General features: G+C 38.6%; 3 protein-coding genes across 8 annotated transcripts; 1 reads left to right on the plus strand and 2 right to left on the minus strand.

The window, feature by feature from the left end:
* Window positions 1-1,052: 1,052 nt before the first annotated feature.
* LOC143892094 (curculin-2-like) lies at window positions 1,053-1,469 on the minus strand. The gene has a single exon (XM_077396561.1). It carries the CDS (start codon window positions 1,467-1,469, stop codon window positions 1,053-1,055), a length of 417 nt encoding a protein of 138 aa, XP_077252676.1.
* Window positions 1,470-3,669: 2,200 nt separating this feature from the next.
* On the minus strand, window positions 3,670-12,627 carry LOC143846085 (lipid phosphate phosphatase 2-like). Of its 6 annotated transcripts, none has more exons than XM_077354498.1 (8): window positions 12,507-12,627; window positions 8,284-8,505; window positions 8,039-8,126; window positions 7,818-7,927; window positions 7,163-7,256; window positions 6,434-6,622; window positions 6,267-6,326; window positions 3,670-4,089 (listed from the first exon to the last, which is right to left on the minus strand). In XM_077354498.1, exons 2-8 carry the CDS (start codon window positions 8,497-8,499, stop codon window positions 3,887-3,889), a joined length of 960 nt encoding a protein of 319 aa, XP_077210613.1. In that variant the 5' UTR covers window positions 8,500-8,505; window positions 12,507-12,627; the 3' UTR covers window positions 3,670-3,886. The 6 variants fall into 6 exon arrangements, with proteins under 6 accessions (XP_077210613.1, XP_077210615.1, XP_077210612.1 ...); XM_077354500.1 differs by having other exon boundaries at window positions 8,284-8,508; window positions 12,507-12,621; XM_077354497.1 differs by lacking the exon at window positions 12,507-12,627 and adding an exon at window positions 12,411-12,464.
* Window positions 12,628-21,004: 8,377 nt separating this feature from the next.
* LOC143892480 (uncharacterized) lies at window positions 21,005-24,138 on the plus strand. Its single transcript, XM_077397118.1, has 2 exons — window positions 21,005-22,114; window positions 23,051-24,138. Exons 1-2 carry the CDS (start codon window positions 21,069-21,071, stop codon window positions 23,859-23,861), a joined length of 1,857 nt encoding a protein of 618 aa, XP_077253233.1. The 5' UTR covers window positions 21,005-21,068; the 3' UTR covers window positions 23,862-24,138.
* The last annotated feature ends 228 nt before the right edge of the window (window positions 24,139-24,366 follow it).

Consider the following 24,366-nt stretch of genomic DNA (forward strand, 5'->3'; position numbering starts at 1 on the left):
CCTTATAGTTTAAAATGTGACAAATACACCCCTGTAGTTTCAATTTGTTTAAGGTTTGCCCCTCAGCTGAAGGTTCGTCCATAGATTGAAGGGTTAAGATGATCCGATGAAGCTGATTTTTTGGGCACACCCTATCTATGTCAGGACCCATCAAATGAACGCTTTGGATCATCCAAATAATGTGGGCCCATACCCGAATCCAAACACTACAAAAAAATCATCTAAATAATGTGGGCCCACATTGTTTGGATGATCCAAAGCGTTAATTTGATGGGCCTTGACATAGATAGGGTGTGCCCAAACAATCAGCTCCATCGGATCATCCTAACCCTTCAATCTATGGACGAACCTTCAGCTGAGGGGGCCTACCTTAAACAAATTGTAACTACACGGGTGTATTTGTCACCTTTTAAACTATAGGGGTGGAGGTGGATGTGTCAGAAACTAGAGGGGGTGTAAATGTAATTTTCCCAAAAAAATATTCATGCCTGTATGGACCATCCCACCCGGTCTTCTTATTTTTTGAGTTGGGGTTTGATGACTAAGAGCCTTTGACCTAAAATTGAAATATTTAAATGGAATGAAGACGGGATTCCGTTTGGAAAATAAAAAGGGGAGTGAAATGAGCGTTGATTGTTTAATGTGCATTTATGGGGATTTGAGCTCCATCTATTTGTCTTTTAGTGGTCTTTCCCAAATAGGCCATCGAACCCCACAATCAAATCCTCTGTGCAATGGATAACCAGAAATATATATGGGCTTCACCATTACCATGAGGAACAAGCCTATAAAAAAGAAGATCGATCTCAAATAGGGTCGGTGGGCCACATTTAATGGAGACAAAATCCATTTTGAACCTTGGGTGAACTGTGTTCAAAGACAAATTTAGTTGTTTTATTTCTTCTAACCAATACAAAAAACATCACACAATAACAACATAAAAATAAACTTAAACAGAGCAACCCCCAAGGGCCACAAAAGCCTTGAGATCACAACTTATTCCAACCTCACAAAGGGAAAAACATATATATCTCACACAAAGAAAGAAATCCTCAGAGCAAGCGTCTCTTGCTTTGCACAGTGTTAGTAGCCCAAAGAGCGGCGCCATAGATGACTACGTTTCCGTCCCCTTGAACAATCAGACGGTAATTGTTCCCCCCACGAGCTGTATTGCTGTTCCACACAACCTCATTACCTGAAAACACAACAAGGTCGCCATTGTTTTGTAGGGTAGCCCTACAGGTGGTGCCCCTGCCGTTAGTATGAGAAGACCAAAGTGCCCTTGTCCGGTTAATGTATAACACAAGGTTGCAGTCGGTTTGCATTATAAACCGGTACGGCCCATTCTCGATGAATGCTCCTGTGACGAGGGTCTCGCCATTGAAGAGCAAATCCTCTGCACTTGCATCTTTGAAGAGCAAGAGAGAAAGAATTGCAAAGGTCGATATGGTGCTGAGTGCATGTGCCATGATCTTTTTTAATCTTAGGCTCGGTTTCTTTTGACGTAAAAATGGACGTAAGATTTGGTTTACGTTGTAAAAGGAAATGAGAGAAGGATGAAAAATCAAGGAATGAAAGTGTTCCTTATATAGGTGAATTGTGTTGAAAGTTTCTACTTTGGGTGCATGAATTCTTAGGACCCTTGAACAAAAACAGTTGGGCACTCATTAATGTTTGGGTGAAGAAGTCCAATAGTAGGGTATGTCATTACGCGTATGAGGAGACTGACTTAGCCCGCAACATGATGTTTCAATCATCTTTTTCATCTGAGCAGCCCCAACTTGTAGATGGCACAAATTAAGATCAAACTTTTCTACCCATTCGATCTAGAAGTTGAATGCGGACCACTAATCGTTATTCCTAATACGGATTTGCTAGGGTCCATCGCAAAAGGTCTGACGTGTGGCAGACCAGCCGTGAAATGCCTTATGCAATGGACTCTAGCTATTCAGCAATTCCCTTCCTAATAACCATCTATTTGTAAGCTATCGATTGGGCAATTAGGATTACTCCGTGTGTACAATCGTCTCCGTGATAGGACCTATGAAATGGAAGGTAAGGATTATGTTGAGAGAGAGAGAGAACACTAGGGAAATTTGAATCCAATAATCAATTTTGAACTCACAATCGGTTCACAAAATCAGAAATAAACAGGGCCCTCTCGGTCGGTTCGGATTTGGAGTGAAGCCACAACTCTCTCTCTTTTCACTTGTTTTCCCGGGAAAGGAAAAGAAAATATTTCTCGGGAATCTGACGTGGCATTAGGAAAAGAAATCCAGGGAATCTATGCAGGGAAATTGCTTGCTCATCTTTTTGCACTAGTTTCCCAGGGAAACGAAATCTGAGTGTTTTGGTCATAAATGAAATCCCTAAAGACGGGGGGGGGGGATGGGATGGGCTTTTGCATGTTACTTTTTGACTTATTGCAGAAATTTCACATGTGTAATTCTATTTTCCCTGGAAAGCAAGTGAACACCAGAATTCTGTCTTGTCAAAAAAGAGGTTGTTTTTCAGGTATTTGCTTTCAAGGGAACGCAAGTGAACAAAGCCTATAGGAACCCTTCATGATGTTTAGTCTTTAGATCCTTTAACCAGTACTTTCTCTCTGTTCTCTCTTTCTAAATAACCAGTACTTTCTCTCTGTTCTTTCTTTGAAAAGAACCCTTGGTGGGACCCAACAATGAAGGGTTTAGATCTTTGAAGGCTGACACAACAAAAGGTGCATTATTTTAACAGGGAAATGTTATCAACACTATTGTATTTTGATGAGGGCACTCCTCACTTTATTAAAAGTACGGTAGGGCCCGCACCATAGGATGATCCAAACCGTCCATTGGATGGGCCACAGCCTAAATAGGTTGTGCCCCAAAAATCATTTCCATAGGCTGATCCTATCCCTCATATCTGAATGTTAGATGGTTGATCCTTACCCTCTATAGATCGGAGGGTTAAGATCGACCTATGGAAATAATTTATGGGGCACAACCTATTTAGACTGTGGCCCATCTAATGGACAGTTTGGATCATCCTATGGTGCAGGCCATACTGTACTTTTAATAAAGTGAGGAGTGCCCTCATCAAAATACAGTAGTGCGAATAACATTTGCCTTTTAAAAACTCACTTTGGCCCACTTTGTCTGAAGATCCAAACCGTTCACAATGTAAATAAGCCGTGCAAAAAAAATCATCTCCACAGGATGATCCAACTCTTCGATCCCTAGAAATTTATATATGATGCCATCATATTAGATAAGAGGGTTAGGATCATCCGATGGAGATGATTTTCAGCCAAGCCCAACAAATGAATAGTGGATCTTCGAACAAAGTGGCCCCGCTTCTTGATTGCAAGTAGGCCCCCCCCTTCTGTTAGCATTACAAGTGATAATTCTAAGAGCATTTTAAAAGATTGGAGACAACAATTCCTAGTTATAAAGTCTATACTTTATCAGCTATTGGGAAAGGCCATGGAAATCCAGGTTTTAGAAATCTCTCCCCCATCCTAAGATTTCTAAAATCTGGAAACATGGGATGATCTCCTTTTCTCTTGCTGACGGAAAGAGGGGCAGAAATCAGAAAACGAAGGATGGTCTCCTCTCTTATCATCTCCCATCTAAGATTTTGAGGAAATCCAAGATTCCAAAATCCGCGTATCCAAACTGTCTCTTGGTGTGCTAGAACAATAATTGACCATTGCTTCTTGTGATATTATTTTCATGTTGAGGCGGATGCATTAGTTGATCACATTTACTGATGCATGCTTGTTTGTTACTAACATGATTTAAGAGGTTTTTTTTCTCCAGGTCAAGAAAAACTGTACATATACACGAGATCTTAGTCAAATAGTAGAGACCAGCAGTGATTTTGCTATGTTATAGTTGGAATTACATTACCTTCTCCCAGCTTCCATTTCATCCAGTACAAGATTACCATTGCATGCTCTGTTAAACCCCGTTTCATTGCTTCCTTCAGCGATTGAGTTCACAATTTCCACCTCCATTGGCTGTACACTAAGCGAGTTTGTGACATTGGTTAACTGTGAACTGGCATGGGTCTCTTCCAACATCCGGAAATATTCATAAGGTCCCCAACCTACTTGCCAGAGGATAAAAAAACCCATTCAAACAAGGCTAAAAAACCATAGATTATCTTTTAAACAGCATGAAGAATAAAATATTACGCAACAGTTCTATTCATGGAATTACTTTGACTAGAACACCCTTCCACCACTCCTTCCCAGTGAGGTCACCCGAGCTAGAAACCATGGTTTAAAATTTTGGCCATTTTTTTTTTTTGAAATTCCGGCCGAAATTTTGGAACATAAATGAAAAATTTTTATTACTGAATTTCAGCAGAAATTTCAGTTTCGGGCCAAAATTTCGGTTTGTGCCACTGCCAAAACTGGTATTTTAAAAGCATCCGTGTGACCCATGATGACTAGATACCCACATGGGGTCAGTAGTCAATACACATGGTTGGTTCGATACAATAATGATATTACCAAATGCTTCACAGACCGTAGATTTCTTCAACTGCTCTGTTATATAGAGATTAAGTCCGCCTATTTAATGCTATGTTACAAAGGTACTCAAATTGATGACTAGACATGGTTATGGTATTGAAAGTTCTTGAACAAGTTTTTAAAGCAATTGATATTTAAATTAATTTGTCTTGATGGGTCACACCGCAGGAAAACGACTGGAAGGATCATAACAAGCAAAATGAAAGCCTGGAAATTGTGAAATATGACCCAATCATAAAGCATAAACAGGGTAACAAACAAGATGAAACAAATCCCATTGATAAAGGTGATGACTCATGAATCTAGCAGCTTCTGAAAGAGATCAAATATGCAGTATAACCTTCGAATGATTGCTGCTCTTATAACTTATAAGTGATAACATGTGGAGCAAACAAGATGAACAGATAATAATGTCAAAAGACTGCACAGTGAGAGCACTAAATGGACAATATATATAGCATTCTTACATGGACCAGTGTTTCAAAATACGGATGCAGATCAAAATGCGGCCGAAGAAAATCCTAGTCGAGTACTCAGTTGACATGGTCATAGCTCGAGAGAGTCAAAGGAGTTTTTATTAACTTAAGCAAAACATGGAACATGGCCAGAGCAAAACACGGAACGCGGCGAAGGCAAATGGGAGTTGACTTGGGGGAGTCCACAATGATGCGAGGGAGTGTTGAAACTATGAAATGGACAACAAGAAAAAAAATGTGCTTCACCACATGGTTTTAAATTTCCACCGAAACCGACATGAGACGACTGAAATGTTTATGTTTCCATCAGCACCAAAATGGTACCGAAACTGAAACTCATACTGAAACTAATATAGTCAGTGCATTAGTAGTATACTATATCAGTAGGCATTACATAATTATATTCATAATAATTGCATGTAAAATGCGGTGTGTAAATTTCGTAAGAATATTTATATGAATTGCATGTGAAATGTGGTATGTACTGAATTATCAGACATGCACAACAACACATGTAAGTAGGTGTTCTATGCTATTAAACCATTATAGATAGCTGTCTTGTTTATGTGATGGTTTCTAAGTGTGTATTTCTGCTTATTCTAGTATTGCCTGAAGTTTCATATTAAAATCTATCATTTGCATATGTTTCCATGATTTTACAAGAACATCCATGATTTAACAAGATTTCCATTGAAATTTCTAACTGAAACTGAAACGTTTGCATTTCTGTGGTGACCGAAATTGAAACTGAACCGAAATTTAAAACCTTGCTTCACTATAAGTGAAGACCAACCTAACCCTAGAAGTATATTCAAATGAAAGAACTATCCTTATACATATATACATGTATATATCTTAATAACAAAAAATAATAAGTACAAAGTATCCAACAACATCAAAATGTAAACCTTTAGGGGCCCGTTTGGATATGCGGATTTTAGAATCTTGGATTTCCTCAAAATTCTGGATGGAAGACGACAGAATGAGAAGACCGTCCGTCGTTTTATGATTTCTCGCCCTTAGTAGGAGATCATCCCATGTTTCCAAGTTTTAGAAATCTCAGGACGGGGGAGAGATTTATAAAACCTGGATTTCTTACTTAAAATCCAGGATTCTAAAGAGAAGCTAAACAGACGGCCTCCTTCTTCTCGTCTCCCGTCCAGGATTTTGAGGAAATCCAAGATTCTAAAATCCGCGTATCCAAAGGGCCCCTTAATATCTTCATAGTTGACGAAGACATGGTAGCAAGTATACAACAATTTCAATGTTACCTTCAGTATGATATGGGGCTGGAAAGAACTGCAGATAGCAAAATGTAGCCACTACATTGCCTGCAAGCAGCACATTGTAAGAGAATGATTTATCAACATGCATTGTTGATAGTATTAATTGAAAATTGATCTAATATTATTAAATTATCAACCATATTGGCACAGACCTATAAAACCTCCGGCAAACACATCCTCCCAATGGTGCCAATAGTCATCCACTAGAGAAACTCCAACAAGTGATGCAATAAGCAAAGGAAGGAAGACAATGCAGAGTTTTGCCACATGGCCCCTACGATCAAATGCTTTAATTTTCCCTGCTAAGTATAAAGCAAGAAAACCAAGACCTGCAAAGGAGCCTGCATATTAAAGTCAAAATCATCATAAGATATCTTTCTAAAGATCACAAAGCAAAATACAAGATTAATGGAACCTAAAGTACTTCCAAATCTGACTATAAGAGCCCAAAATCATTGATTAAAGTATGGTATGTGGCACTTAGTAAACCTTAGACTACATTTTGACATCTTAATGCGCTAAAAGTGTGGTTAGTATTGATAAATGCCAATACCAAAGCACACATGAAACCACATGAAACTTGATATTGTAAAAAAACATAGTCTGAAAACCTGTAGAAAATAAAAGCCTCAAAATAGATAGGTAAATCTGCATAAAAGCTAAATGTGTCTTTCAAAGTGAATTTCTTTTTTATAATTGTTTGCTTGACTGACTCTGAGTGGAAAAGAATCAACACCAAGTCTTAAACCAATTTATATTTTGCATTTTCTGGCTCAGACGTCTCCTTTCTACTGTCTAGTGCATACGTTGCTTTCTGCTCAGCTTATGCAAAATACCTAAATACCAAGCTAAAGGATACATGATAAGATAATTATGCTTACATGAAGTATGACCACTTGGGAAACTCTTGTGTCCTTCTCTAATGAGACGATCCTCTCCATGACAAATAACACCTCCTGTGAAATTATTGTATGCCTGCAGAAATAACATATCAATGACTATTCTGTTCAAAAAAACTAAGCAGAAAATATAGCAATACTAAAGGGGAGCTAATATTTTCACCCGACTTTTTAGCTGATCCACTCCCTCTTTATTGTCCTTTCGTTCCTTATACATCTTATTACAAAACGAATAAAATGTCATTTAAAAGCCTTGGTGTGCTCACATGGACTGGAAGGAGGGGCAAAGTACGAGGAGAGAGAGAGAGAGAGAGAGAGAGAGAGAGAGAGAGCAGATCACTTATTTGCTTTACTTTTGCATTCAGCTCTCTTCAAAGGAAAACCTTTGCCAATGTCTATGCTACCGTTGGGATTTCTGGCCATCGGGGATGACAACATCCTGGTCAGAGACGCAGCACATATTCTCTCTCTCATGTGAGAAAATCAGGAATTATATTTGAAAAGATAGAAAATCAAATAAAACTTGGTAGAACGTTGAAAAAGGTGGTGGAAATATCACACCCTAATAAAACGAAAAAAAAAAGAAGATTAAATAACTACTAATCAAAGAAAACTACAATTATTCCCATGAACCTACTTCCTTTCCATCAGGGAAACAACGCCAAAAGAAGTGTGGTCGAGGTCGACCAACAGTGTCTTTGATTGCACTCGTTATAACCCCTGTTATCAGTGCAGAATACAAAAGGCCTGCTCTTGCAAAAATAAGTCATATTAGCAACTCAAATTTTAAATGTTCCTTAAACTGATAGTAAAACGGTTACTTATTCATAATAAGGTTATAAATCTAAAAAATATTACCTAATATCGCATGGTGCAGATCATAGACATCTTTTCTACGAAAGTAGAAGGCTGTGAAAATGGCAAAGGGTAGCACTACTGCAAGAATCTGATTTATCAGGGTAAAATGATAATCAACGACACTTTCTATGAGAGATCACTATATATTAGGCATTCAAGTCCTTTAAATGATAATATAATTGCAAATAATAACATAGATAAACCTCTGTTGCCCTTTTCAAAAAAAATAACATAGATAAACCTACCGGAACAGCCCAAAATGGCACAGTCAAGCTTTTCAAGGGATATTTAAGGTCATCCATCATTTCCTTCCCAATGAAGCGGTAAAATGGACGAATAAGATTCAGAATTCCATATATCAGTGCAAGTAGAGTAAGTATAACCCAATCATGCATATGTGACCTTGCCAATTTGAATCCATGGGATTTTATAGTGTGAGTGCCCAACTGAATTTCCCTCATTTTGTCCTGCTTGAACAGCCAGAGAAGGAAATGAAAATTAGTGTGACATATCCCGGAGAATTTGTATGGAGCACAGAAAATAATTTTCACCCAAAGCACCAACAAAAACCATTAATGCTGCAGTGGTTCAAAACGGAGATAGGTGCAATGTAATTCAAATGATATTAAATATTTCAACAGTAAAGGAGACAATGGAACAGCTAGCTGGGTGTTAAAAGGCAATAGAGGCAAGTCAGAGAGTGTCCATCCAGCATCTAGATACTCAACTCAACTCAACAAAGCCTTTGTCCCAAACTAGTTGGGGTCGGCTAAACGAATCCTTTAGAAAAAAAATTCATGAAGAAGGTAAAAGGAATCTACCCGGCTCTAATCCTGGTTCTAGTTGGGTTCTTCTACGTGGATCATTTTCTTCCATTCTATCCTGTCCAAGGTCATGTTCTCTGTTATGTTCCTAGCTATCAAGTCTTTCCTCACTGTTTGTACCCAAGTTGTTTTCGGTCTACCCCTACCTCTTTTTACTCCGTCAATTTGGCACAAGTCACCTCTTCTCACCGGAGCATCCAAAGGCCTACATTGGATATGTCCAAACCATCTTAAGCGGTGCTCTCATCTTCTCCTCAATTGGTGCCACCCCCACCTTTTTACGAATGTCTTCATTTTTTATTCTATCTAACCTTGTGTGGCCACACATCCATCCAGCATCTAAATAATATGAATTAAAGTAATTACTCATTTTCCAGTAAAAATGGCACTTATTTCAATTAAGAATTTAGGTAAACGGATTGTTTTGATAAACCATTTTACTCGAATCCAAATGGTGCCTCAGGTGCTCTACTACTGTACTACTTGACAGGTAACATAATGCTTCTCAAAGGCTAGGGTTCTAGCCCATCAAAAAAAAAAAGGCTAGGGTTCTCCTTTTCATCTAATCATTCAACTGTACTGGCGGGTAGAAAAGGCTTCTTTCTAGGTGATTCCCATTATTTGTCATCTTCCAAGGCTTTTCCTTTCTTCATTAGACATTCCAAGCACACAAATCTCCAAAATGTCTCCAAATAGTTTTAAAGCATAAATCCTTGACTTGATTCATTAGCCATTTTGTAGTTTTTGCATAATTTTTCTCAAAGGTTAGGTTCCTGATATGCAGGTTTCAAGGAATTTCAAAAGTTAAAATTGGAAATGCTAGATTTGGTGTGAAATCCATAGATCTACTATGACTTTTCTTGATGAAAATCCCCAAGATAATGGGCCACTTTATATTCAAAACTCTAGTAGTTTTCTGGTGTGACTATTGGTCGAGGATGGAAGGTGTGGCAGTTGAATTTGCAGAGGTATTTTACCATTAATTTTTTTTCTAGATTTTTGGATTCAGCATATTGTGATGCTTCCTAAAAAATAATGCAGTACAGTTTTTTTTTTTTTGGTGTTCGATGGGTAGCACAATTATGTGAAAGTTATGGGTATGTTTCAAAAATGGGTAGAAGGGTTGGAGAGAGGAAAGAAAAAAAATGAGAAGGAAGTCTTGTTTGGATCCTTGAAGCTTCAAAAAACATGATGAACTTGGCCTTGATACCATGAATAACATATTGAAACCTCGGATTATCATGCAGAGAGAGAGAGAGAGAGAGAGAGAGAGAGAGAGAGAGAGAGAGTTCATATATTCAAGAAATGGAGAAATTCAGAGAAAGAACTCCTCACGACTTCTCTCCCATTGCTTTTATAATAATGATTAAGAGAATTGTAATAATACCCATATTACATAGTACATTGACTGAGAGGCCCAAAGGTCATATCCTATCAACTTATCTATACACATATACATGTGTGTGTGTGTTTGTGTGAGTGTGTGTACAAATGATATATGAGTCGGCTCTGTTCCGCATTAGGATCCTTATAACTAGTACTTACCTATCTTTGAACCCGTTTCACTGGAAAATTAGATGGGCTCAAGATAAAAGTGCAGCCTAGATTTGGTTATTTGTATGGTTGTTACTTCAAAACTGAGCCTCCATGACAGATTAATGTCTCAATTCATTTCATCTCTGACATCTCTTTCCTTTTTTGTCAAGTGCACAATGAATCAGTTAATCATACTTTGCTCCAATCTCCATTTGCCAAAGAAGTATGGCAAAGCGATCTATCAAGTTGGCCACAAAATAATATCAAAATTCCTTCATTTGACACATATGAATAAGGGAAAGGGTCAACATAGAGAGGACAGCTTGCCACTGTCGCCTAAATCGTATGGCATTTATGGAAAACGAAGAATCTATGCATTATACAATAAAGTATTGATCCCTTGAGGTAAATGCACCTTGAGACTTCTTCAAAGACATTGAGGAATATTGCCATCGAAACTCTGATAATAAATACTACACAGCCACAAAATCTCACGTCATGAGAACTTGGCGCCAATTAGGTATCTGTCCCTTCCAACACATAACAAAGTTTTTGTCGCTTGGAAACCTCATACACATTGGAGCAAATAGAATTTTGACAGGGCCCTTTACAAGAGTACTGACCAATCTAGTGCGAGAAAGATCATTAGGGATGAGATTGGTGGCACTCAGGTGGCAACCTCAGTTCCTCTTGGTAATAACTAACAAGCCTATCCTATGTGCAGAGGCATTTGCTCAATAAGAGGGACCAAAGTCAGCCACTGCTGGACTAAATCTGCCAATAATCTATTGAAGGCAATTCAAGCTGTATGATTCAAGCCATTGATGGAAAACAACAGCAACATTGGCCCATTGCCTTGATTTTGAATGATTGGAGGTACCTCCAACACAAATCACTGTAACCCGAACTACATCATAGACATCTACAGTGAAGGTAATGTAATTAAAGATTGGCTCGCAGGGAAAAGTGATTTCATAGAAACAAGAATTGACTGGATCTATCCATTATCGAAGGAGTTGTGTCTTTTGGTATCTCCAGATTTAGCAGAAGCAGCTTTGCTCAGCTCTAGTTAGCCTTTGTTGTATTGTTCTGCAATGTGATTCCGCCCACACCTCCCCCCCACCCAAACCCACACCCACACACAACGGCATCACTTGAACTAGATAATAGTTTCTTCCCCTGTTACAGCTAATTAAGATACTAAAAATCTAAAAACAAATTACTAATGGACAAGTAACATACTTTTTCTAGCTTCCATGTTGAAGATCAATAACAGGCTATCATGACAATTCATATACACACAGTATTTACCATTTAATGGCAACACATACACCCATAAAGAATTTGAATAATCTTATGTTGAAAGATATAAAAAATTAAATAATGAAATTATGGTACTTCTATGAGCAAGTACAATAACATAGCATAATGATTAAAAGATGGTCTACATGTCACCAATGTATGCCATTCCGGCATTCCTGTTACCATTCTTTCATGAATCAATAAAGATAGATAAAAATTGTTAGGTTTATGTTTCAGTTAGATCTGAGTTTGTTCCGCAGTGCCTACCATTAGCAACGTTCAGATTTGGTTCATTGGTTTGCTAAGTTTGCAAATAAGATACAGTTTAAAACTTTCAATACTTTTCTAGAGTACCCAAATATTCTGGCTCAAATTCAAACATCTACGAGTGTAGGTGAACTTATGTGAAACCAAGAAGCAAAATTAAGAAAGACTAGGCAAACATATAGCATGGCATGTAGGCTCCATAATACAAGTGAGTAATAAATCAAGAAAGCTGATTTTTAAAAAAAAAGAAAAAAAAAGAAGGATTTAAGGAGGTTAATTAAGAAATAATGAATTCACTAATACAACAAATCGATTTAAAAACGAACTTCAAATTGATTCGTTCACCGTCGAACAAGCTTGGGGCCATAAGAAAAATAGCCCCCAATTTTCTCATAAAAGGAACGGATTACACCTCGTTTTAAGAAATGGAATTTATCACCTACCATGAACCTATTTCCCCTATCTCCTTTTCTATGAAGAAATTAAACATAAAAAACAGTAGGAAAAAAAGAAGAAGAGCAAAAGCAAGTAGGACTTACTAAAATGGTAGAGAAGTATGGATTCTCTGAGTAGTGACAAAAGAATCAAATGAAGGCCAAAATCCCACTGCGAGAGAGAGAGAGAGAGAGAGACAGAGAGAGAGAGAGATGCTTTTAAACCATATAGTTGGCGCTTGTCGGTTCGATTCTCGGTCACTGACAAGTAACCGCCGAAAGATTTCGTGACACCACATTTCAGCTTTGAAGGGAACTCTACGGAGCAGCTCTTCTCACCGTAAGATAAAAAGACGCTCTTTTAGTTGGTTTCTTACGGATGTGGCCATGTAAGAACTAGAACCAACCCATATGATGAGTAAGATTGTGTCATCCCGAATTCGCGATCAATCCTAACAATCAACTATGGGCTCAGCATGAGACCCACATGGTCTGGGTGTACTTCCCATAGATGTGTTTTGGGAGAACAAATTTCTCAAGCTTGAAATGTATAACGAAGGGGAGATGTGGATGCTACATCACCAGGCATGCAATAATTATCTATGAAACTTGTTTGATAATCTTCAGGGATTTCGATGCTACACTGGCAACCAAACAAGAGATTGTGCTTATGTTACACCCAAATGCAAAGCAAAATCCTTAAACTATATGGGCTTTTGTTCAACACACCATAAGTGAGGCTTGACGGATCAAGGATGTAGGGGCCATGTTCTCAAGGTGGGGGCAACGTTAGTGGGTTGCTTTGTGCTTGAAAATCGGATCAATAGTGACCCCAAAAGCGAACTCTTCATTCCCTGTATAGTGATCAACCATCGATCAGCTTGGTTGGATCTTCTGCCGCCTCTCTGGATGTTTTGATCTCTGATGGGGAATATTTTCTTATGGTCAGTTACACGACAGAAGGGGCCAACCTCTTTATTGATAGGCAAAGATTTTAAGTGTTATCCTCACAATCAAACTCTAATATATCCAATTAACTACTATTCTTGATTTTGTCAATTTAAGACTATACTAAAATATCCATGCCTAACCAGGATAAGGTGCACTCCTAGATGCACTGATTACCCTTATCAATACTTAATCATACTCTTCAATTCAAATCATTGATCTAAGATCAATGGTTGCTCACATAAGATAATTGATGGGGACCGGGTACCGGGTACGGGCCAAAATATAACTGGTCTATGCTAGTAGGATGGCATAATTATAATGAGCCTTAATGGCAAATTATTGTAATTTTCATGCTGTTGTAGGTTATATTGTAAGTTGGGCATACCTGTAATAAGAGAGGGTGTGAGACGTCAAAGTGAACTCTTTAAGAAAAGAAAGGGAAAAGAGGGATGGTGGTCCACTTTAAATAGTGGATGGGTCATCTGTTTTGGGACTTTTGCTGAATTTGTAATGAAATTAGGTGTTAGAAGTCCAGCTTGGAGAAGAGGCTGCAAGTAAAGAGATCTTTTATACAACTCATCTCTATTCCGGTCCATCACCTTCGTTTCTCTTCATAATATTAATGTAGTAGCACTTATGTAGATTAATTAACATTATGGTCAAAGAAAAATTAATGGGAAATGATATATCTGCTCCTTCTGATTACTTGGGACACCCCGGGCGTCCCAAGTAATCAAAAGGGGCGGATATTTCACATCCCAAATTAATGCGAATAGCATATTATAGAGATTTTATATGGTGTAAGCTCTTATAGTCCCGTATTTTTCAAAAAGTACTATACAGACCACATCATAGGATGATCCAAACCGTCCATGTAATGGAACACAACGTAAATAGGTTGTTCCCCAAAAATGATTTCCATAGGATGATCTTAGCCCTCTGATCTATAGAGGTTTCCATAATATGCAGTTCTTCCATAGATTGGAGTGTTGGGATCATCCTATGAAAATGATTTTTTGGGCACAACCTAATTACATTGTGGCTCATCACATGGACGGTTTGGGTCATCCCATAGTGGGGTCCGTACAACACTTTTTGAAAAATAAGGGATTATAAGGGCTTACACCATATAAAAGCTCGCATATTATAGTCAAGATCATGATATTTGCACTACCATGTTTCGATAATGGGTTGAACTCATCTTGTCTTTTCATTTTTAATTGGCTGCTGAGAGCTTTTTGGGAATTGTAATAGCCTTTGATTCCTGGTTAAATAATCAAAGACGAGGCGAGTTCGTTCCATTATCAAAACATGGTAGAGTAGTAAAAAAACTTTTGCATGATCATATTTCTCGACAAGAATATTTTATCGTAGGGGTTATAAGCTCTATGAACCTTCATATGGTAACAACGTACCTGTTGAGTTGGGTGTCTTGAATTCAAACCCGTTTAGGGTCCGAAATATTGTGTGCGATCCGGCCACTCTGGGGTTGAAGCCCCCGACCGCTTGGCCCGTCCTGTTTTATGTGTTTTTCGGCTCGATTAGATTAACTTATGGCCCGCTTTATATGAAGGGGCTTTTAGGGCTTATTTCGTGAGCAAGTCTTGTAAAGAGGGTTGAGAGCTCAAAAGAAAGGGGAAAAGGGTGTGCTAGGGTTTCTAATGGGTCTGGTGAGAGAGAGATTGATCTTCTCTTATAATCTCTAAATCTTATAGTGGATTTTCTCGTCGCCTCTGCTGTGGAGTAGGCTTTTGCCGAACCACGTAAATGTTTGTATCTTCGTGTGATTGCTTGTGTTCATTCTCCCGTTTTACTTTGCCATTGAATCACATATTGCTATTTGGGGTTTTTCACATGAATCCCCTTAAACTTAGAAATTATAACTAAGCCACTCATTTCTTTAATAATCTTGAAAGTACGTTCTTTTTAGTAACTGCCATTATTTTGTAGCTTTAAAATGGAGATGCTTTTTTAGTAAAATGACGATATTACATTGTGAATTTCCCTTTTAAAATTAATCTGTACTTTTTTGTACACAACACAGATTTCATCTCTTTATTTAATAAGAGCATTTTTGTAATTATATAGAAGAAAGGAGCTTAATTATAATTTTCAGATTTAAGAAGATGGTGTTATAATATATGTCTAATTATGTGGAATTTTTTTCCAGGCTTGACTATGACAATCAGATCAACGGCCAAGATCACCAAACGCATGCATGTGCCAGCACATCATGACTACTATTGTAGTTTAAATAATGATCACCACCTTATCCTCGAATCTAGTGGGAGAGATATAAGAGAAAAGAATAAAGGTTGTGGAAAAGAACATTAGTTTAAGGAATCGAATAATTAAATATATGGTTAAAAAGGTGATGACAGGAATGCCAACGTCGGAATGGCAATGTGTACACCTCGTGAACAGTTGGAAAGGAGTGTGGGAATCGAGGACTTCGGAGTTTGGGACAATGCTCACCAATTCATTTTATAATGGAAAATGCTCTAATTTTTTAATTTTTATTTTTCACTTTTCAAGAATTAAAAAACTGTTTAACTAATATTTTTATACTTAAATCTTCCCTTCCTCTTAAATAACTATTCCCAGTTTATTAGACTCTTTCTTTCTCGCATGCAACAGCCCAGCCGCGAAATGCCTTCTGCGATGGTCCCTTGCAAATCTCTTAAGATAACGTAATAACAAATCAGGAATCAACATCCCCAATCCGATTAAGGTGGAATTAGAATACCACATCTTGGGCGAGAAATAGAATCATAAATTCCTCCATTTGTTTCCACCCCACCAATTCTATTCATTTAAATTCCTTCATATCTATCGACCCCTCAATTCTATCCATTTATTTGAAACAAATGCCGGAGTCGGGAATCTGATACCGTTTACAATTCTTGATTCGGGGAACGCACAAAGTCGACAGACAACTCCAAAGCAGGTAGGCATCACGCGTCATTGTCGATGTGTTTAATCATTTGTTTATATTTAACTCCATTTTAATATGAGCTTAAGGCTACAAATGTTATAGAAAAATGTCACTGGAAATAAATAGAGCTTGTTTAAAATTTAAATTTTAAAATACGGAGAAAATAAATAAAAGATTAAGGTTGCTTTCTAGAAAGCATTCCACTCTCTCCACATTTTATTATTATTATCACTTGTTATCCACACTATTATAAAGGGGAAAACATAGTTGACATCTAGTCTATTTGAAACCTTGTAAATGCAGAGTTTCCCTTACAAACGTAAACTTCTCTATAATTATTGAATATGCAAATTCACTATAGTTATAGTTAGATGTAAATTTCTCTGTAGCTATTGAATACCTCACATTTTTAAGCTTGGGCTCTATTTTTAGCTTCTAAGAATTTAGTCATAAAAGCGCATATTTTTAACACTAATAATTTTCTTTGTATCTCATTTCCTTGTCTTTTGCGCATATGTCCCGACATGGGATTTTGTCTTTAGCTTCCAAACGAAATCCCATTTTGCCAGCAGCCCTCTTAAAAATATACTAGGTAAAGATAGAGATGGTCAAAATTGAAAGGTTAAATTTATGACTTCATTCTCCTAACAGACATTTTAAAATGGGTAATGATACATTCACCCCCTTTTCTTCCCCGAGCCACCCACTTGTTGTGTAAACGGAGAAGTCATAAATACATTAAAGCGGATGGCCAGGGGAATATAAGGTGGCAAATACATCACTTCCCTTTAAGATGTGATCTTAGTGATCAAACTTAGGAGCCATAGGCTCCTAAACACGCCATATTGAACAAGGTTCTAAGATAATTCACAATTCGATGATCAAACACCTTCAAAGACGAACCAACCACAATGCTAGATAGTCAACCTTGGGGGTGGGCCTTGGGGTGGCTATTAACCATTAACCTTCATATATACTCCTTGCAAGTAGAAGGGGACTCGAGGAATGTTATTCAATTAAGCACTCAAGTTCCAGCACACAAGCTTAGTGGGAAACGCAAAAGCACTTGTTGGAGTGTACTTTAGATATTTCCCAACTATTCCAATGGTTGACTACTCACTCCTCCCTAGAAATGAATATGGTTGTTGGCACCATAACTTTCCCATGAGTTGCCATTCCAATGGCATGATCTTTCCTTCTTTTATTTTAGATTTTGGTTTAACGGGGATTGACCACCTTTCGTTGGCCGGACTCTTCTAAACTTTTTAGGGGCACACCCTTAACTACTATTATTCTCATTGCATAGTCATAGGGCTGCGTTTGGATTGCTGGAATCATGAAAGGAATTGGCATCATATTCTGATTTCTATTCCAATTCTCCTTGAAACAAAATGAGAACAAATTAAAATTAAAAATTTAATTCAAAAAAATTCTAAGAAAAAATCCATTCTGGCCGTGGTCGAATCATAATACCATATCTTGTTGTGGGAAACAAATTTGAGTTAAAGTATCTTTTAAATTGATTTTTATGGATTTTGCAGATTTCGCCTGAAATCCGACTAAATCAAACAGCTATTTTTCTCGTATAGAATTTTGACCGAAATTTTGATAATTTCGGCTGAAATTTCTGGATAATATTAAATAATTATTAATATTATTTAATATTATCTTAGCCCTTCAATCGATATATGCTGATCCTAGTCCTCTAATCAATAAAGGTTTTCATAATTGTTGTTCCTTTTTCAGTAATTATTAATATTATTTAATATTATCCTAGCCCTGCAATCGATATAGGCTGATCCTAGCCCTCCAATCGATAGAGGTTTTCATAATTGTTGTTCCTCTTGAGGTGTTCGGAATCCGTTAATATTTTGCAAGTGTCCTGCATGAGTAATATAAATTAGTTGTTTCGTCATTGTCATATGTCCCTGCCTCTTCTTGGTATTTTTTTTTCGTAATTGTCATAGACAGGTACCCTATGTCGGTACTTTTCGTAGATTACGATTTTACCCTGAAGAAAGTAGTTAACACATAACTTATTATTAAAGAGAATAGGCATCATACAGCTGGGATATAGATGGGATTTTTGGCAAAGGGTGGAAGAACTTAACCCACGATTCCGCCTTTATATATAGTAGTTATATTAGATTAGATTAGATTATATTAGATAGATTAGATTATCTTGGTGCAGATGGTCAAGAGTCAGGTGTCTGCAACATGGCCGCGGCATCTGCCTATATTTTTCCTAAAACTGTGATTATAAAAAGGGAAGTGATACTTACGCCCTTTTCATTACCAGGGACACATGGCGCCAGTGTATCAATGACTAAAAGGGGGCTCATGCACTTGACGTCAAAAAAATCCAATGGCCTTTATTGCCATGTACACTGGCGCTGGGTGTCCCTGGTGATCAAAAGGGGAGTAAATATCACTTCCCTTATAAAAATTAAAATTTGTATATATCCATACTACCATATTTTGATAATGACACTACTCACTTTGTTTTACACTTCTTAATTATGAATTCATGGCTGGATGTTACAGTACTCGGATGCTATTAACATCTAATTAGAAAAGTGTAAAATAAAGCGGAGAGTTTATACGGTGTAAGCCCGTGTAGTCCAGTATTTTTTTTAAAATGTAGTTACCTGTTTCTCTTACAGACTTCCTCATCCGAAGGAATAAAGACATAAAAACAAAAGACCAGCCACCTTTTCTCTTTCGGAGGTAGTTCATGTCCTAAAAACATGGTTTTAAATTTCGGCAGTAGTTCATGTCCTAAAAACAAGGTTTTAAATTTCGGTGAGGATGGAAACCAAAACGTTCTGAAACCGAAATTTACCAAATTTCGGTCGAAATTTCTGCGAAATTTAAGATAAAATATTAATTATTCCTTCACATAATTTCAGCCGAAATTAAATTTGGGTAATTTCGCCTGAAATTTCAGGATTTCGGCTAAAATGTTGGTTTCGGATAGGACCGAAATGAACTCTGAAACCGAAATTTGAAGCCTTGCCTAAAATACAGATATAATAATATATTACCAAAATTACCTCCGAAACCGAAATTTAAAACCTTGCCTAAAATACAGATATAATAATATATTCATCCCTTTTTCTTCCCAGGCCACCCACATATAGTGTAAAAAGAATAGTCATAATTCATAAATATGAAGTGTGGTGTGGCTGTATAAACTCCTATTTTTCAAAAACTACGGTACACCCACTCCATAATTTCCTAAGCCTCCGATCTACAGAGGGATTGCACATTATCGAAACTTTTATAGATAGGATCATCCTATGGAAATGGTTTTTGGGGCATAACCTATTTACATCATGGCCCAACAAATGGACGGTTTGGATTATCATATTGAGTGGGCCGTACCGTACGTTTTAAAAAAGACGGAGTTCATACAGCCACCCATACCATATAAAATCTCTATAAATACATTAGAGAGAGGAGGGGGGGGGGGGGGGGGGGGTATGGTGGAAGAAAAGGGGGCAAATTCTGGCCATGTTGATTGAGTTAGGACGAGGGTGATTCAATGGTGTGTAGCTCGTAGTTCGGAAGGCCAATGGTGGTTTGTGGTGACAACATGCCGGGACGACATAAACGGAAAAAATGTTAGATGACTAGGAAACTAGCCAAGGTAGAGATTGTTGGGATACCTTGTTTCCCAAGAGTTTATGGGATTCGGTGGAACCAGAATAAGAAAGTCCCTAGGTTTTAGGAAACCTAGATATGAAGCAACGTCCAAGGGCTTTCTCTTGGGGGTGGGCGGCTAGAGAGGCGTGAGGTGTGCCAGTTGCCTCTAGGCTAGGAGAGAGAGAGAGAGAGAGAGAGAGAGAGAGGGCTTCTTGTCCGGGTTTTTTCTCTTGGGGTTTTTCTTTAGGTTTCTTCTCGGGTTACTCTTTGTGTACGATCTTGGGGTGAGAGCAAGGAAGCAATTGTGGATTATATTAGAAAAGTATGTTTCTGGTTAATTGACAAGAAATACAGTGGGGGCCCACATCATTTTGGGTGGTGCAAACTAATCATTTGATGGGCCCTGACATAGATATAGTCTGCCCAAAAAATTGTCTCCATAGGATCATCCTAAACCCTTGATTTTCATAGCCCTCCATTTTGCACCTTCACAAATTGAGGGGTTAGGATGACCCTATGGAGATGATTTTTTGGACTCACCCTATCTATGTCAGGGCCCATCAAATGAATGGTTTGGATCACCCACACAATGTACGCCTCCACTATATTATGGACTGGATAAGATAAATACAGCCCTATATATATATTTATAGGGATGGATTTCGTGGCATTCGGCTGTTGCATGTGAGAGCATTCACACGGGCACACTTTTCAGCCGATTTTGTCTTCATTCACGAGGTAGCTGCTCTCCGATGCAACAGCCCATCTGCAAAATGCCTTCTACTTTGGATCCATATAAAAACTCAAGAAAGAGAGAAGCTGCGAAATGGCTTCTTGTGAAAATGCATGCACACTCTCCATTTGCGAAAAGGCTTTTGCGATGGTCGCTAGCAAATCCCTAAACACAAAAGAGGCAGGCACTTTTCAGTAGCAGTTCATGTCCTAAAAGTCTAAAACATCACATCTCAGCAACCTCATTGGTCAGATGCGTGGGTCAGCTCCCTTCCAATTGAAGTCTCGCGTGCTACGAAAATGTTAAGACCACGCCACCTTATATAATCCCACACTTCCACCAGCCCTCAAAACCCCGCTTTCCCTCTCTCTCCTCCTCAACTTGCTGACCCGGCGGTCACATCATGGAGCCGGTTGCTCCTCCCGGAGGAACCACCCACAACTACCCCGACTCACTCGACTCATCCCCCCGATCTCGACTCACCGATTCATGGGAAGAACCACTCGGTCTCCACCCCGGCGCAGGAAACGCCCCTCCTGCTAAACTACGCCTGATGTGCAGTTACGGTGGCCACATCGTCCCTCGTCCCACCGATAAATCGCTCTGTTATCTCGGTGGCGAAACCCGAATCGTAGTCATAGACCGAAACACTTCCCTCTCAGACCTCTCCTCAAAACTCTCCCAAACCCTTCTAGAAGGCCGTGCTTTCTCCCTCAAATACCAACTCCCTAACGAAGATCTCGACTCTTTAATCTCCTTAACTACCGATGAAGATCTCGATAACATGATCGACGAGTACGATCGCACCACGTCATCCCTCAAATCCTCTCGCCTGCGTCTCTTCCTTTTCGAATCTAAACCGGACTCTGCTTCCTCTCTCGGATCCCTCTTAGAAGATTCTAAATCCGAAACCTGGTTCGTTGATGCCCTAAATGGGTCCGGGATCATGCCACGTGGACTTTCTGGTAATTCCTCGTCTAATACCATTAATTGTCTGCTCGGACTTGAAGATTCCGGTACCGGTGCCGGTGTAGAAACCCTACCGGATAACTCGTCGAACAAGCCGCGAGTTGACTCGGTTCCTGACTCGCCGATGCTTGAGAACACGTCTTCGTTTGGATCGACGAGTTCTGCTGCTTTTCTTTCGAATTTACCGCCGATTAGGGTTCATGTGGATGATGGGGTTAGGGCACAGGATGCTATGATCGGGTTGGATGAGAGTTTCTCGTATATGAATGTTAGTGCTAAGCAGGATGAGGGTTTTAAAGAAGGGGGTTTTCATGTTCTTCCTCCTGTTGTTGTTACAGAAAACCCTAACCCTAATAGGGTTTTGTCAGAAGATGAGAGATCAGAGCATTCTATATCTGGATCGATGAGGAAACCACCACAAGCACCGCCACAATCGAAGCCCAATACGGTGGATGTCCTAACAACTGATACAGTAACCAGGTACAATGAATCTCATTCAATTTTCCTTTTGTTTTTCTCTCCGTGTTTGGATTGCAAGAAAAACATTTTTTATGGAAACTTTTTTCTTCTTCTTATGATTATGGTGGTTAATTTAGACGATACCATCTTAAAATTGCGCCCTATAAATAAGAATTGAATAGGGTTGGTTCGAATTTGTTGCTATGTGAAAAAAAAAAAAAAATTAGGAAAATTTAGAAATATTTTTCCTTTCCAAACCTTTCCAGAAATTTAGGCCCTGTTTGGATTGCTGGAATTTTGTGGAAAAGTTGGATAGGAAGACTTTTGAGGGGGGACCTTTAATTGAGGGAAATGATATCAGCACAATCATATTTTGATATTTCCAGTAACCCATCTTGTCTTTTTGTACTTAAAGAGCAGTCAAACGGTTATTAAATTTCACAAAAAGCTCTCAAGTGCCCATTAAAGGAGAAAAGACAGCTGGGTTTGTGCAAATATCCAATTATGGTTGTGCTGATAACATTTCCCTTGATTTATGATGCCATTCCTCATATTCATATTATTTCCATCTAAATCGTGGGAAGAAAATTTTGTCCAGAGCAGAAGCCCTGTATAGATTGCAAGAATTTTCTGAAAAAGTTTGGAAAGAAAAAACATTTATAAAATTTCCTAATTTGTTTTGCACAAGAACAAAGATAACTTTATTCAATTCTCATTTAGAGGGACCTCCTATGATGATCTCCTCTAAATTAAATAATTAATCATAATCATATTATTTCCCTCTCAATTGCAGAAAGAAAAATATTTTCAAGCAAAAAGTTTCCTTCAAAAATGTTTTTCCTGCAATCCAAAAACAGGGCATTACTGTGGCCATTAACAAAACCAAAAAACGGGCGTTACTGTGTGTTGCGAATTTTTCTGGAGACCCATATTGAATTTGGCCAGAATTTTTTACAGAGATAATCTTCCTGGTGTGGTTTCTCGTCCGAAAACTTTGTTTTATCAAGACCCAGTTCCCGTTCCTATTGGAAACAGTAAACCTGTTTCGGATCCGAAAATGGACGGCTCCGATCCAAACTACCGGATCCCAGTCCAAGTTCAGGACCAGAGTTTCATGGTGACCATGCCACCCGAACAGCAACAGTTCATTCACACAAACCCGCATTATTTTCAGCACTCTGCCGGCCCAGTCCCAATTTCTTACTACCAGATGCATCCAATGCAGCAGCACCACCAACAGCCACCACCACAGCTTGATCAACAATATCCAATGTATTTCTTCCCTGTCAGACAAAATCCACCATATAATATTCCTCTTCAGTCCAATTTGGGTGATGGTTCTTCTATCCCTTCTGGCAAGGCGGCTCCCCCCACGAACCCTCCAATGTACAAAGAGCCTCCACCAATTTATCCCACAAGGTCCGCTGCCGCCCCTCCCCCAAAACCTGAATTGGCTGCGAATATGTACAGAACTGCGGCCTCTGCTGCTTCTGTTCAAGCAATGGCGAATCCACAGCTCATACAATTTTCCGACCAGCCACAGCAATTCATGGGCTATCACCATATGCAACATCCATCTCAAACTATGGCCACTGCTGGAAATTTTGGTTATGAATTTGCCGATCCATTGCACGCACAGCAGATCTTCTATACTCAGCCAACGTCCACCACCATGGCTCCTCAATATCAAACCATGAGCTCGGTGGGAGCGCTCATCTCGGAGAATTCGATGCAGCAGCCAGTTGATACTAAACAAAACAGAGCCTAACAACCACTGTAAGTTGTTGGGCCTTTGGCATGTTCCTTATCAGCAAACAATTTTGGGGGTGTTACTTGGTATTACTACTTGACATTTTCTTGCTTCTTGTTCTTGATGTATTGGTTTGTCTGTTTCTGTGATAGAAATAACCAACTGGGTCTTCTTCTTCCTTGTCATTGTCACTGTTCTCATGTGAAGGGTTGTCTGAGATCATAGTTCTACTCATAGAAAAATGTTGTGTGGTCTATTTGTTATATTGAATAAATATACAGAAATATTTGAATTACATGTCTCAATGTTTTGATTGTCTGTTCATCTTCTATGTGAATGCGAGAGAGCTTCAAAACTCACTGCAGCTTAGTTTGACATGATGCTAAACAGTGAATTTTTTCTAAAATTTTATTCCACATTTACTTGCATGGACCTTGATATTGGTTATTGGTTTGCCTTTTTTTAATAGTACTGAGGAATCTTGCATTCTTTAATGTTTTTCTTTATCCGGCTTCCCATGTGA

The sequence above is a fragment of the Tasmannia lanceolata genome, unplaced genomic scaffold, assembly GCF_043159265.1.
Source record: "Tasmannia lanceolata isolate RefF3 unplaced genomic scaffold, GAP_Taslan_0.1 ptg000015l, whole genome shotgun sequence".
Taxonomy (NCBI): domain Eukaryota; kingdom Viridiplantae; phylum Streptophyta; class Magnoliopsida; order Canellales; family Winteraceae; genus Tasmannia; species Tasmannia lanceolata.

Coding starts and splice junctions, on each gene's coding strand:
- LOC143892094 (XM_077396561.1), bottom strand. CDS start 1,469: ATGGCACATGCACTCAGCACCATATCGACCTTTGCAATTCTTTCTCTC.
- LOC143892480 (XM_077397118.1), top strand. CDS start 21,069: ATGGAGCCGGTTGCTCCTCCCGGAGGAACCACCCACAACTACCCCGAC. Junction 22,115..23,050: donor ACAACTGATACAGTAACCAG/GTACAATGAATC, acceptor AATTTTTTACAG/AGATAATCTTCCTGGTGTGG.
- LOC143846085 (XM_077354496.1), bottom strand. Junction 6,623..7,162: donor CCCAAGTGGTCATACTTCAT/GTAAGCATAATT, acceptor TTTAATATGCAG/GCTCCTTTGCAGGTCTTGGT. Junction 6,327..6,433: donor GTTTGCCGGAGGTTTTATAG/GTCTGTGCCAAT, acceptor TGCTGCTTGCAG/GCAATGTAGTGGCTACATTT.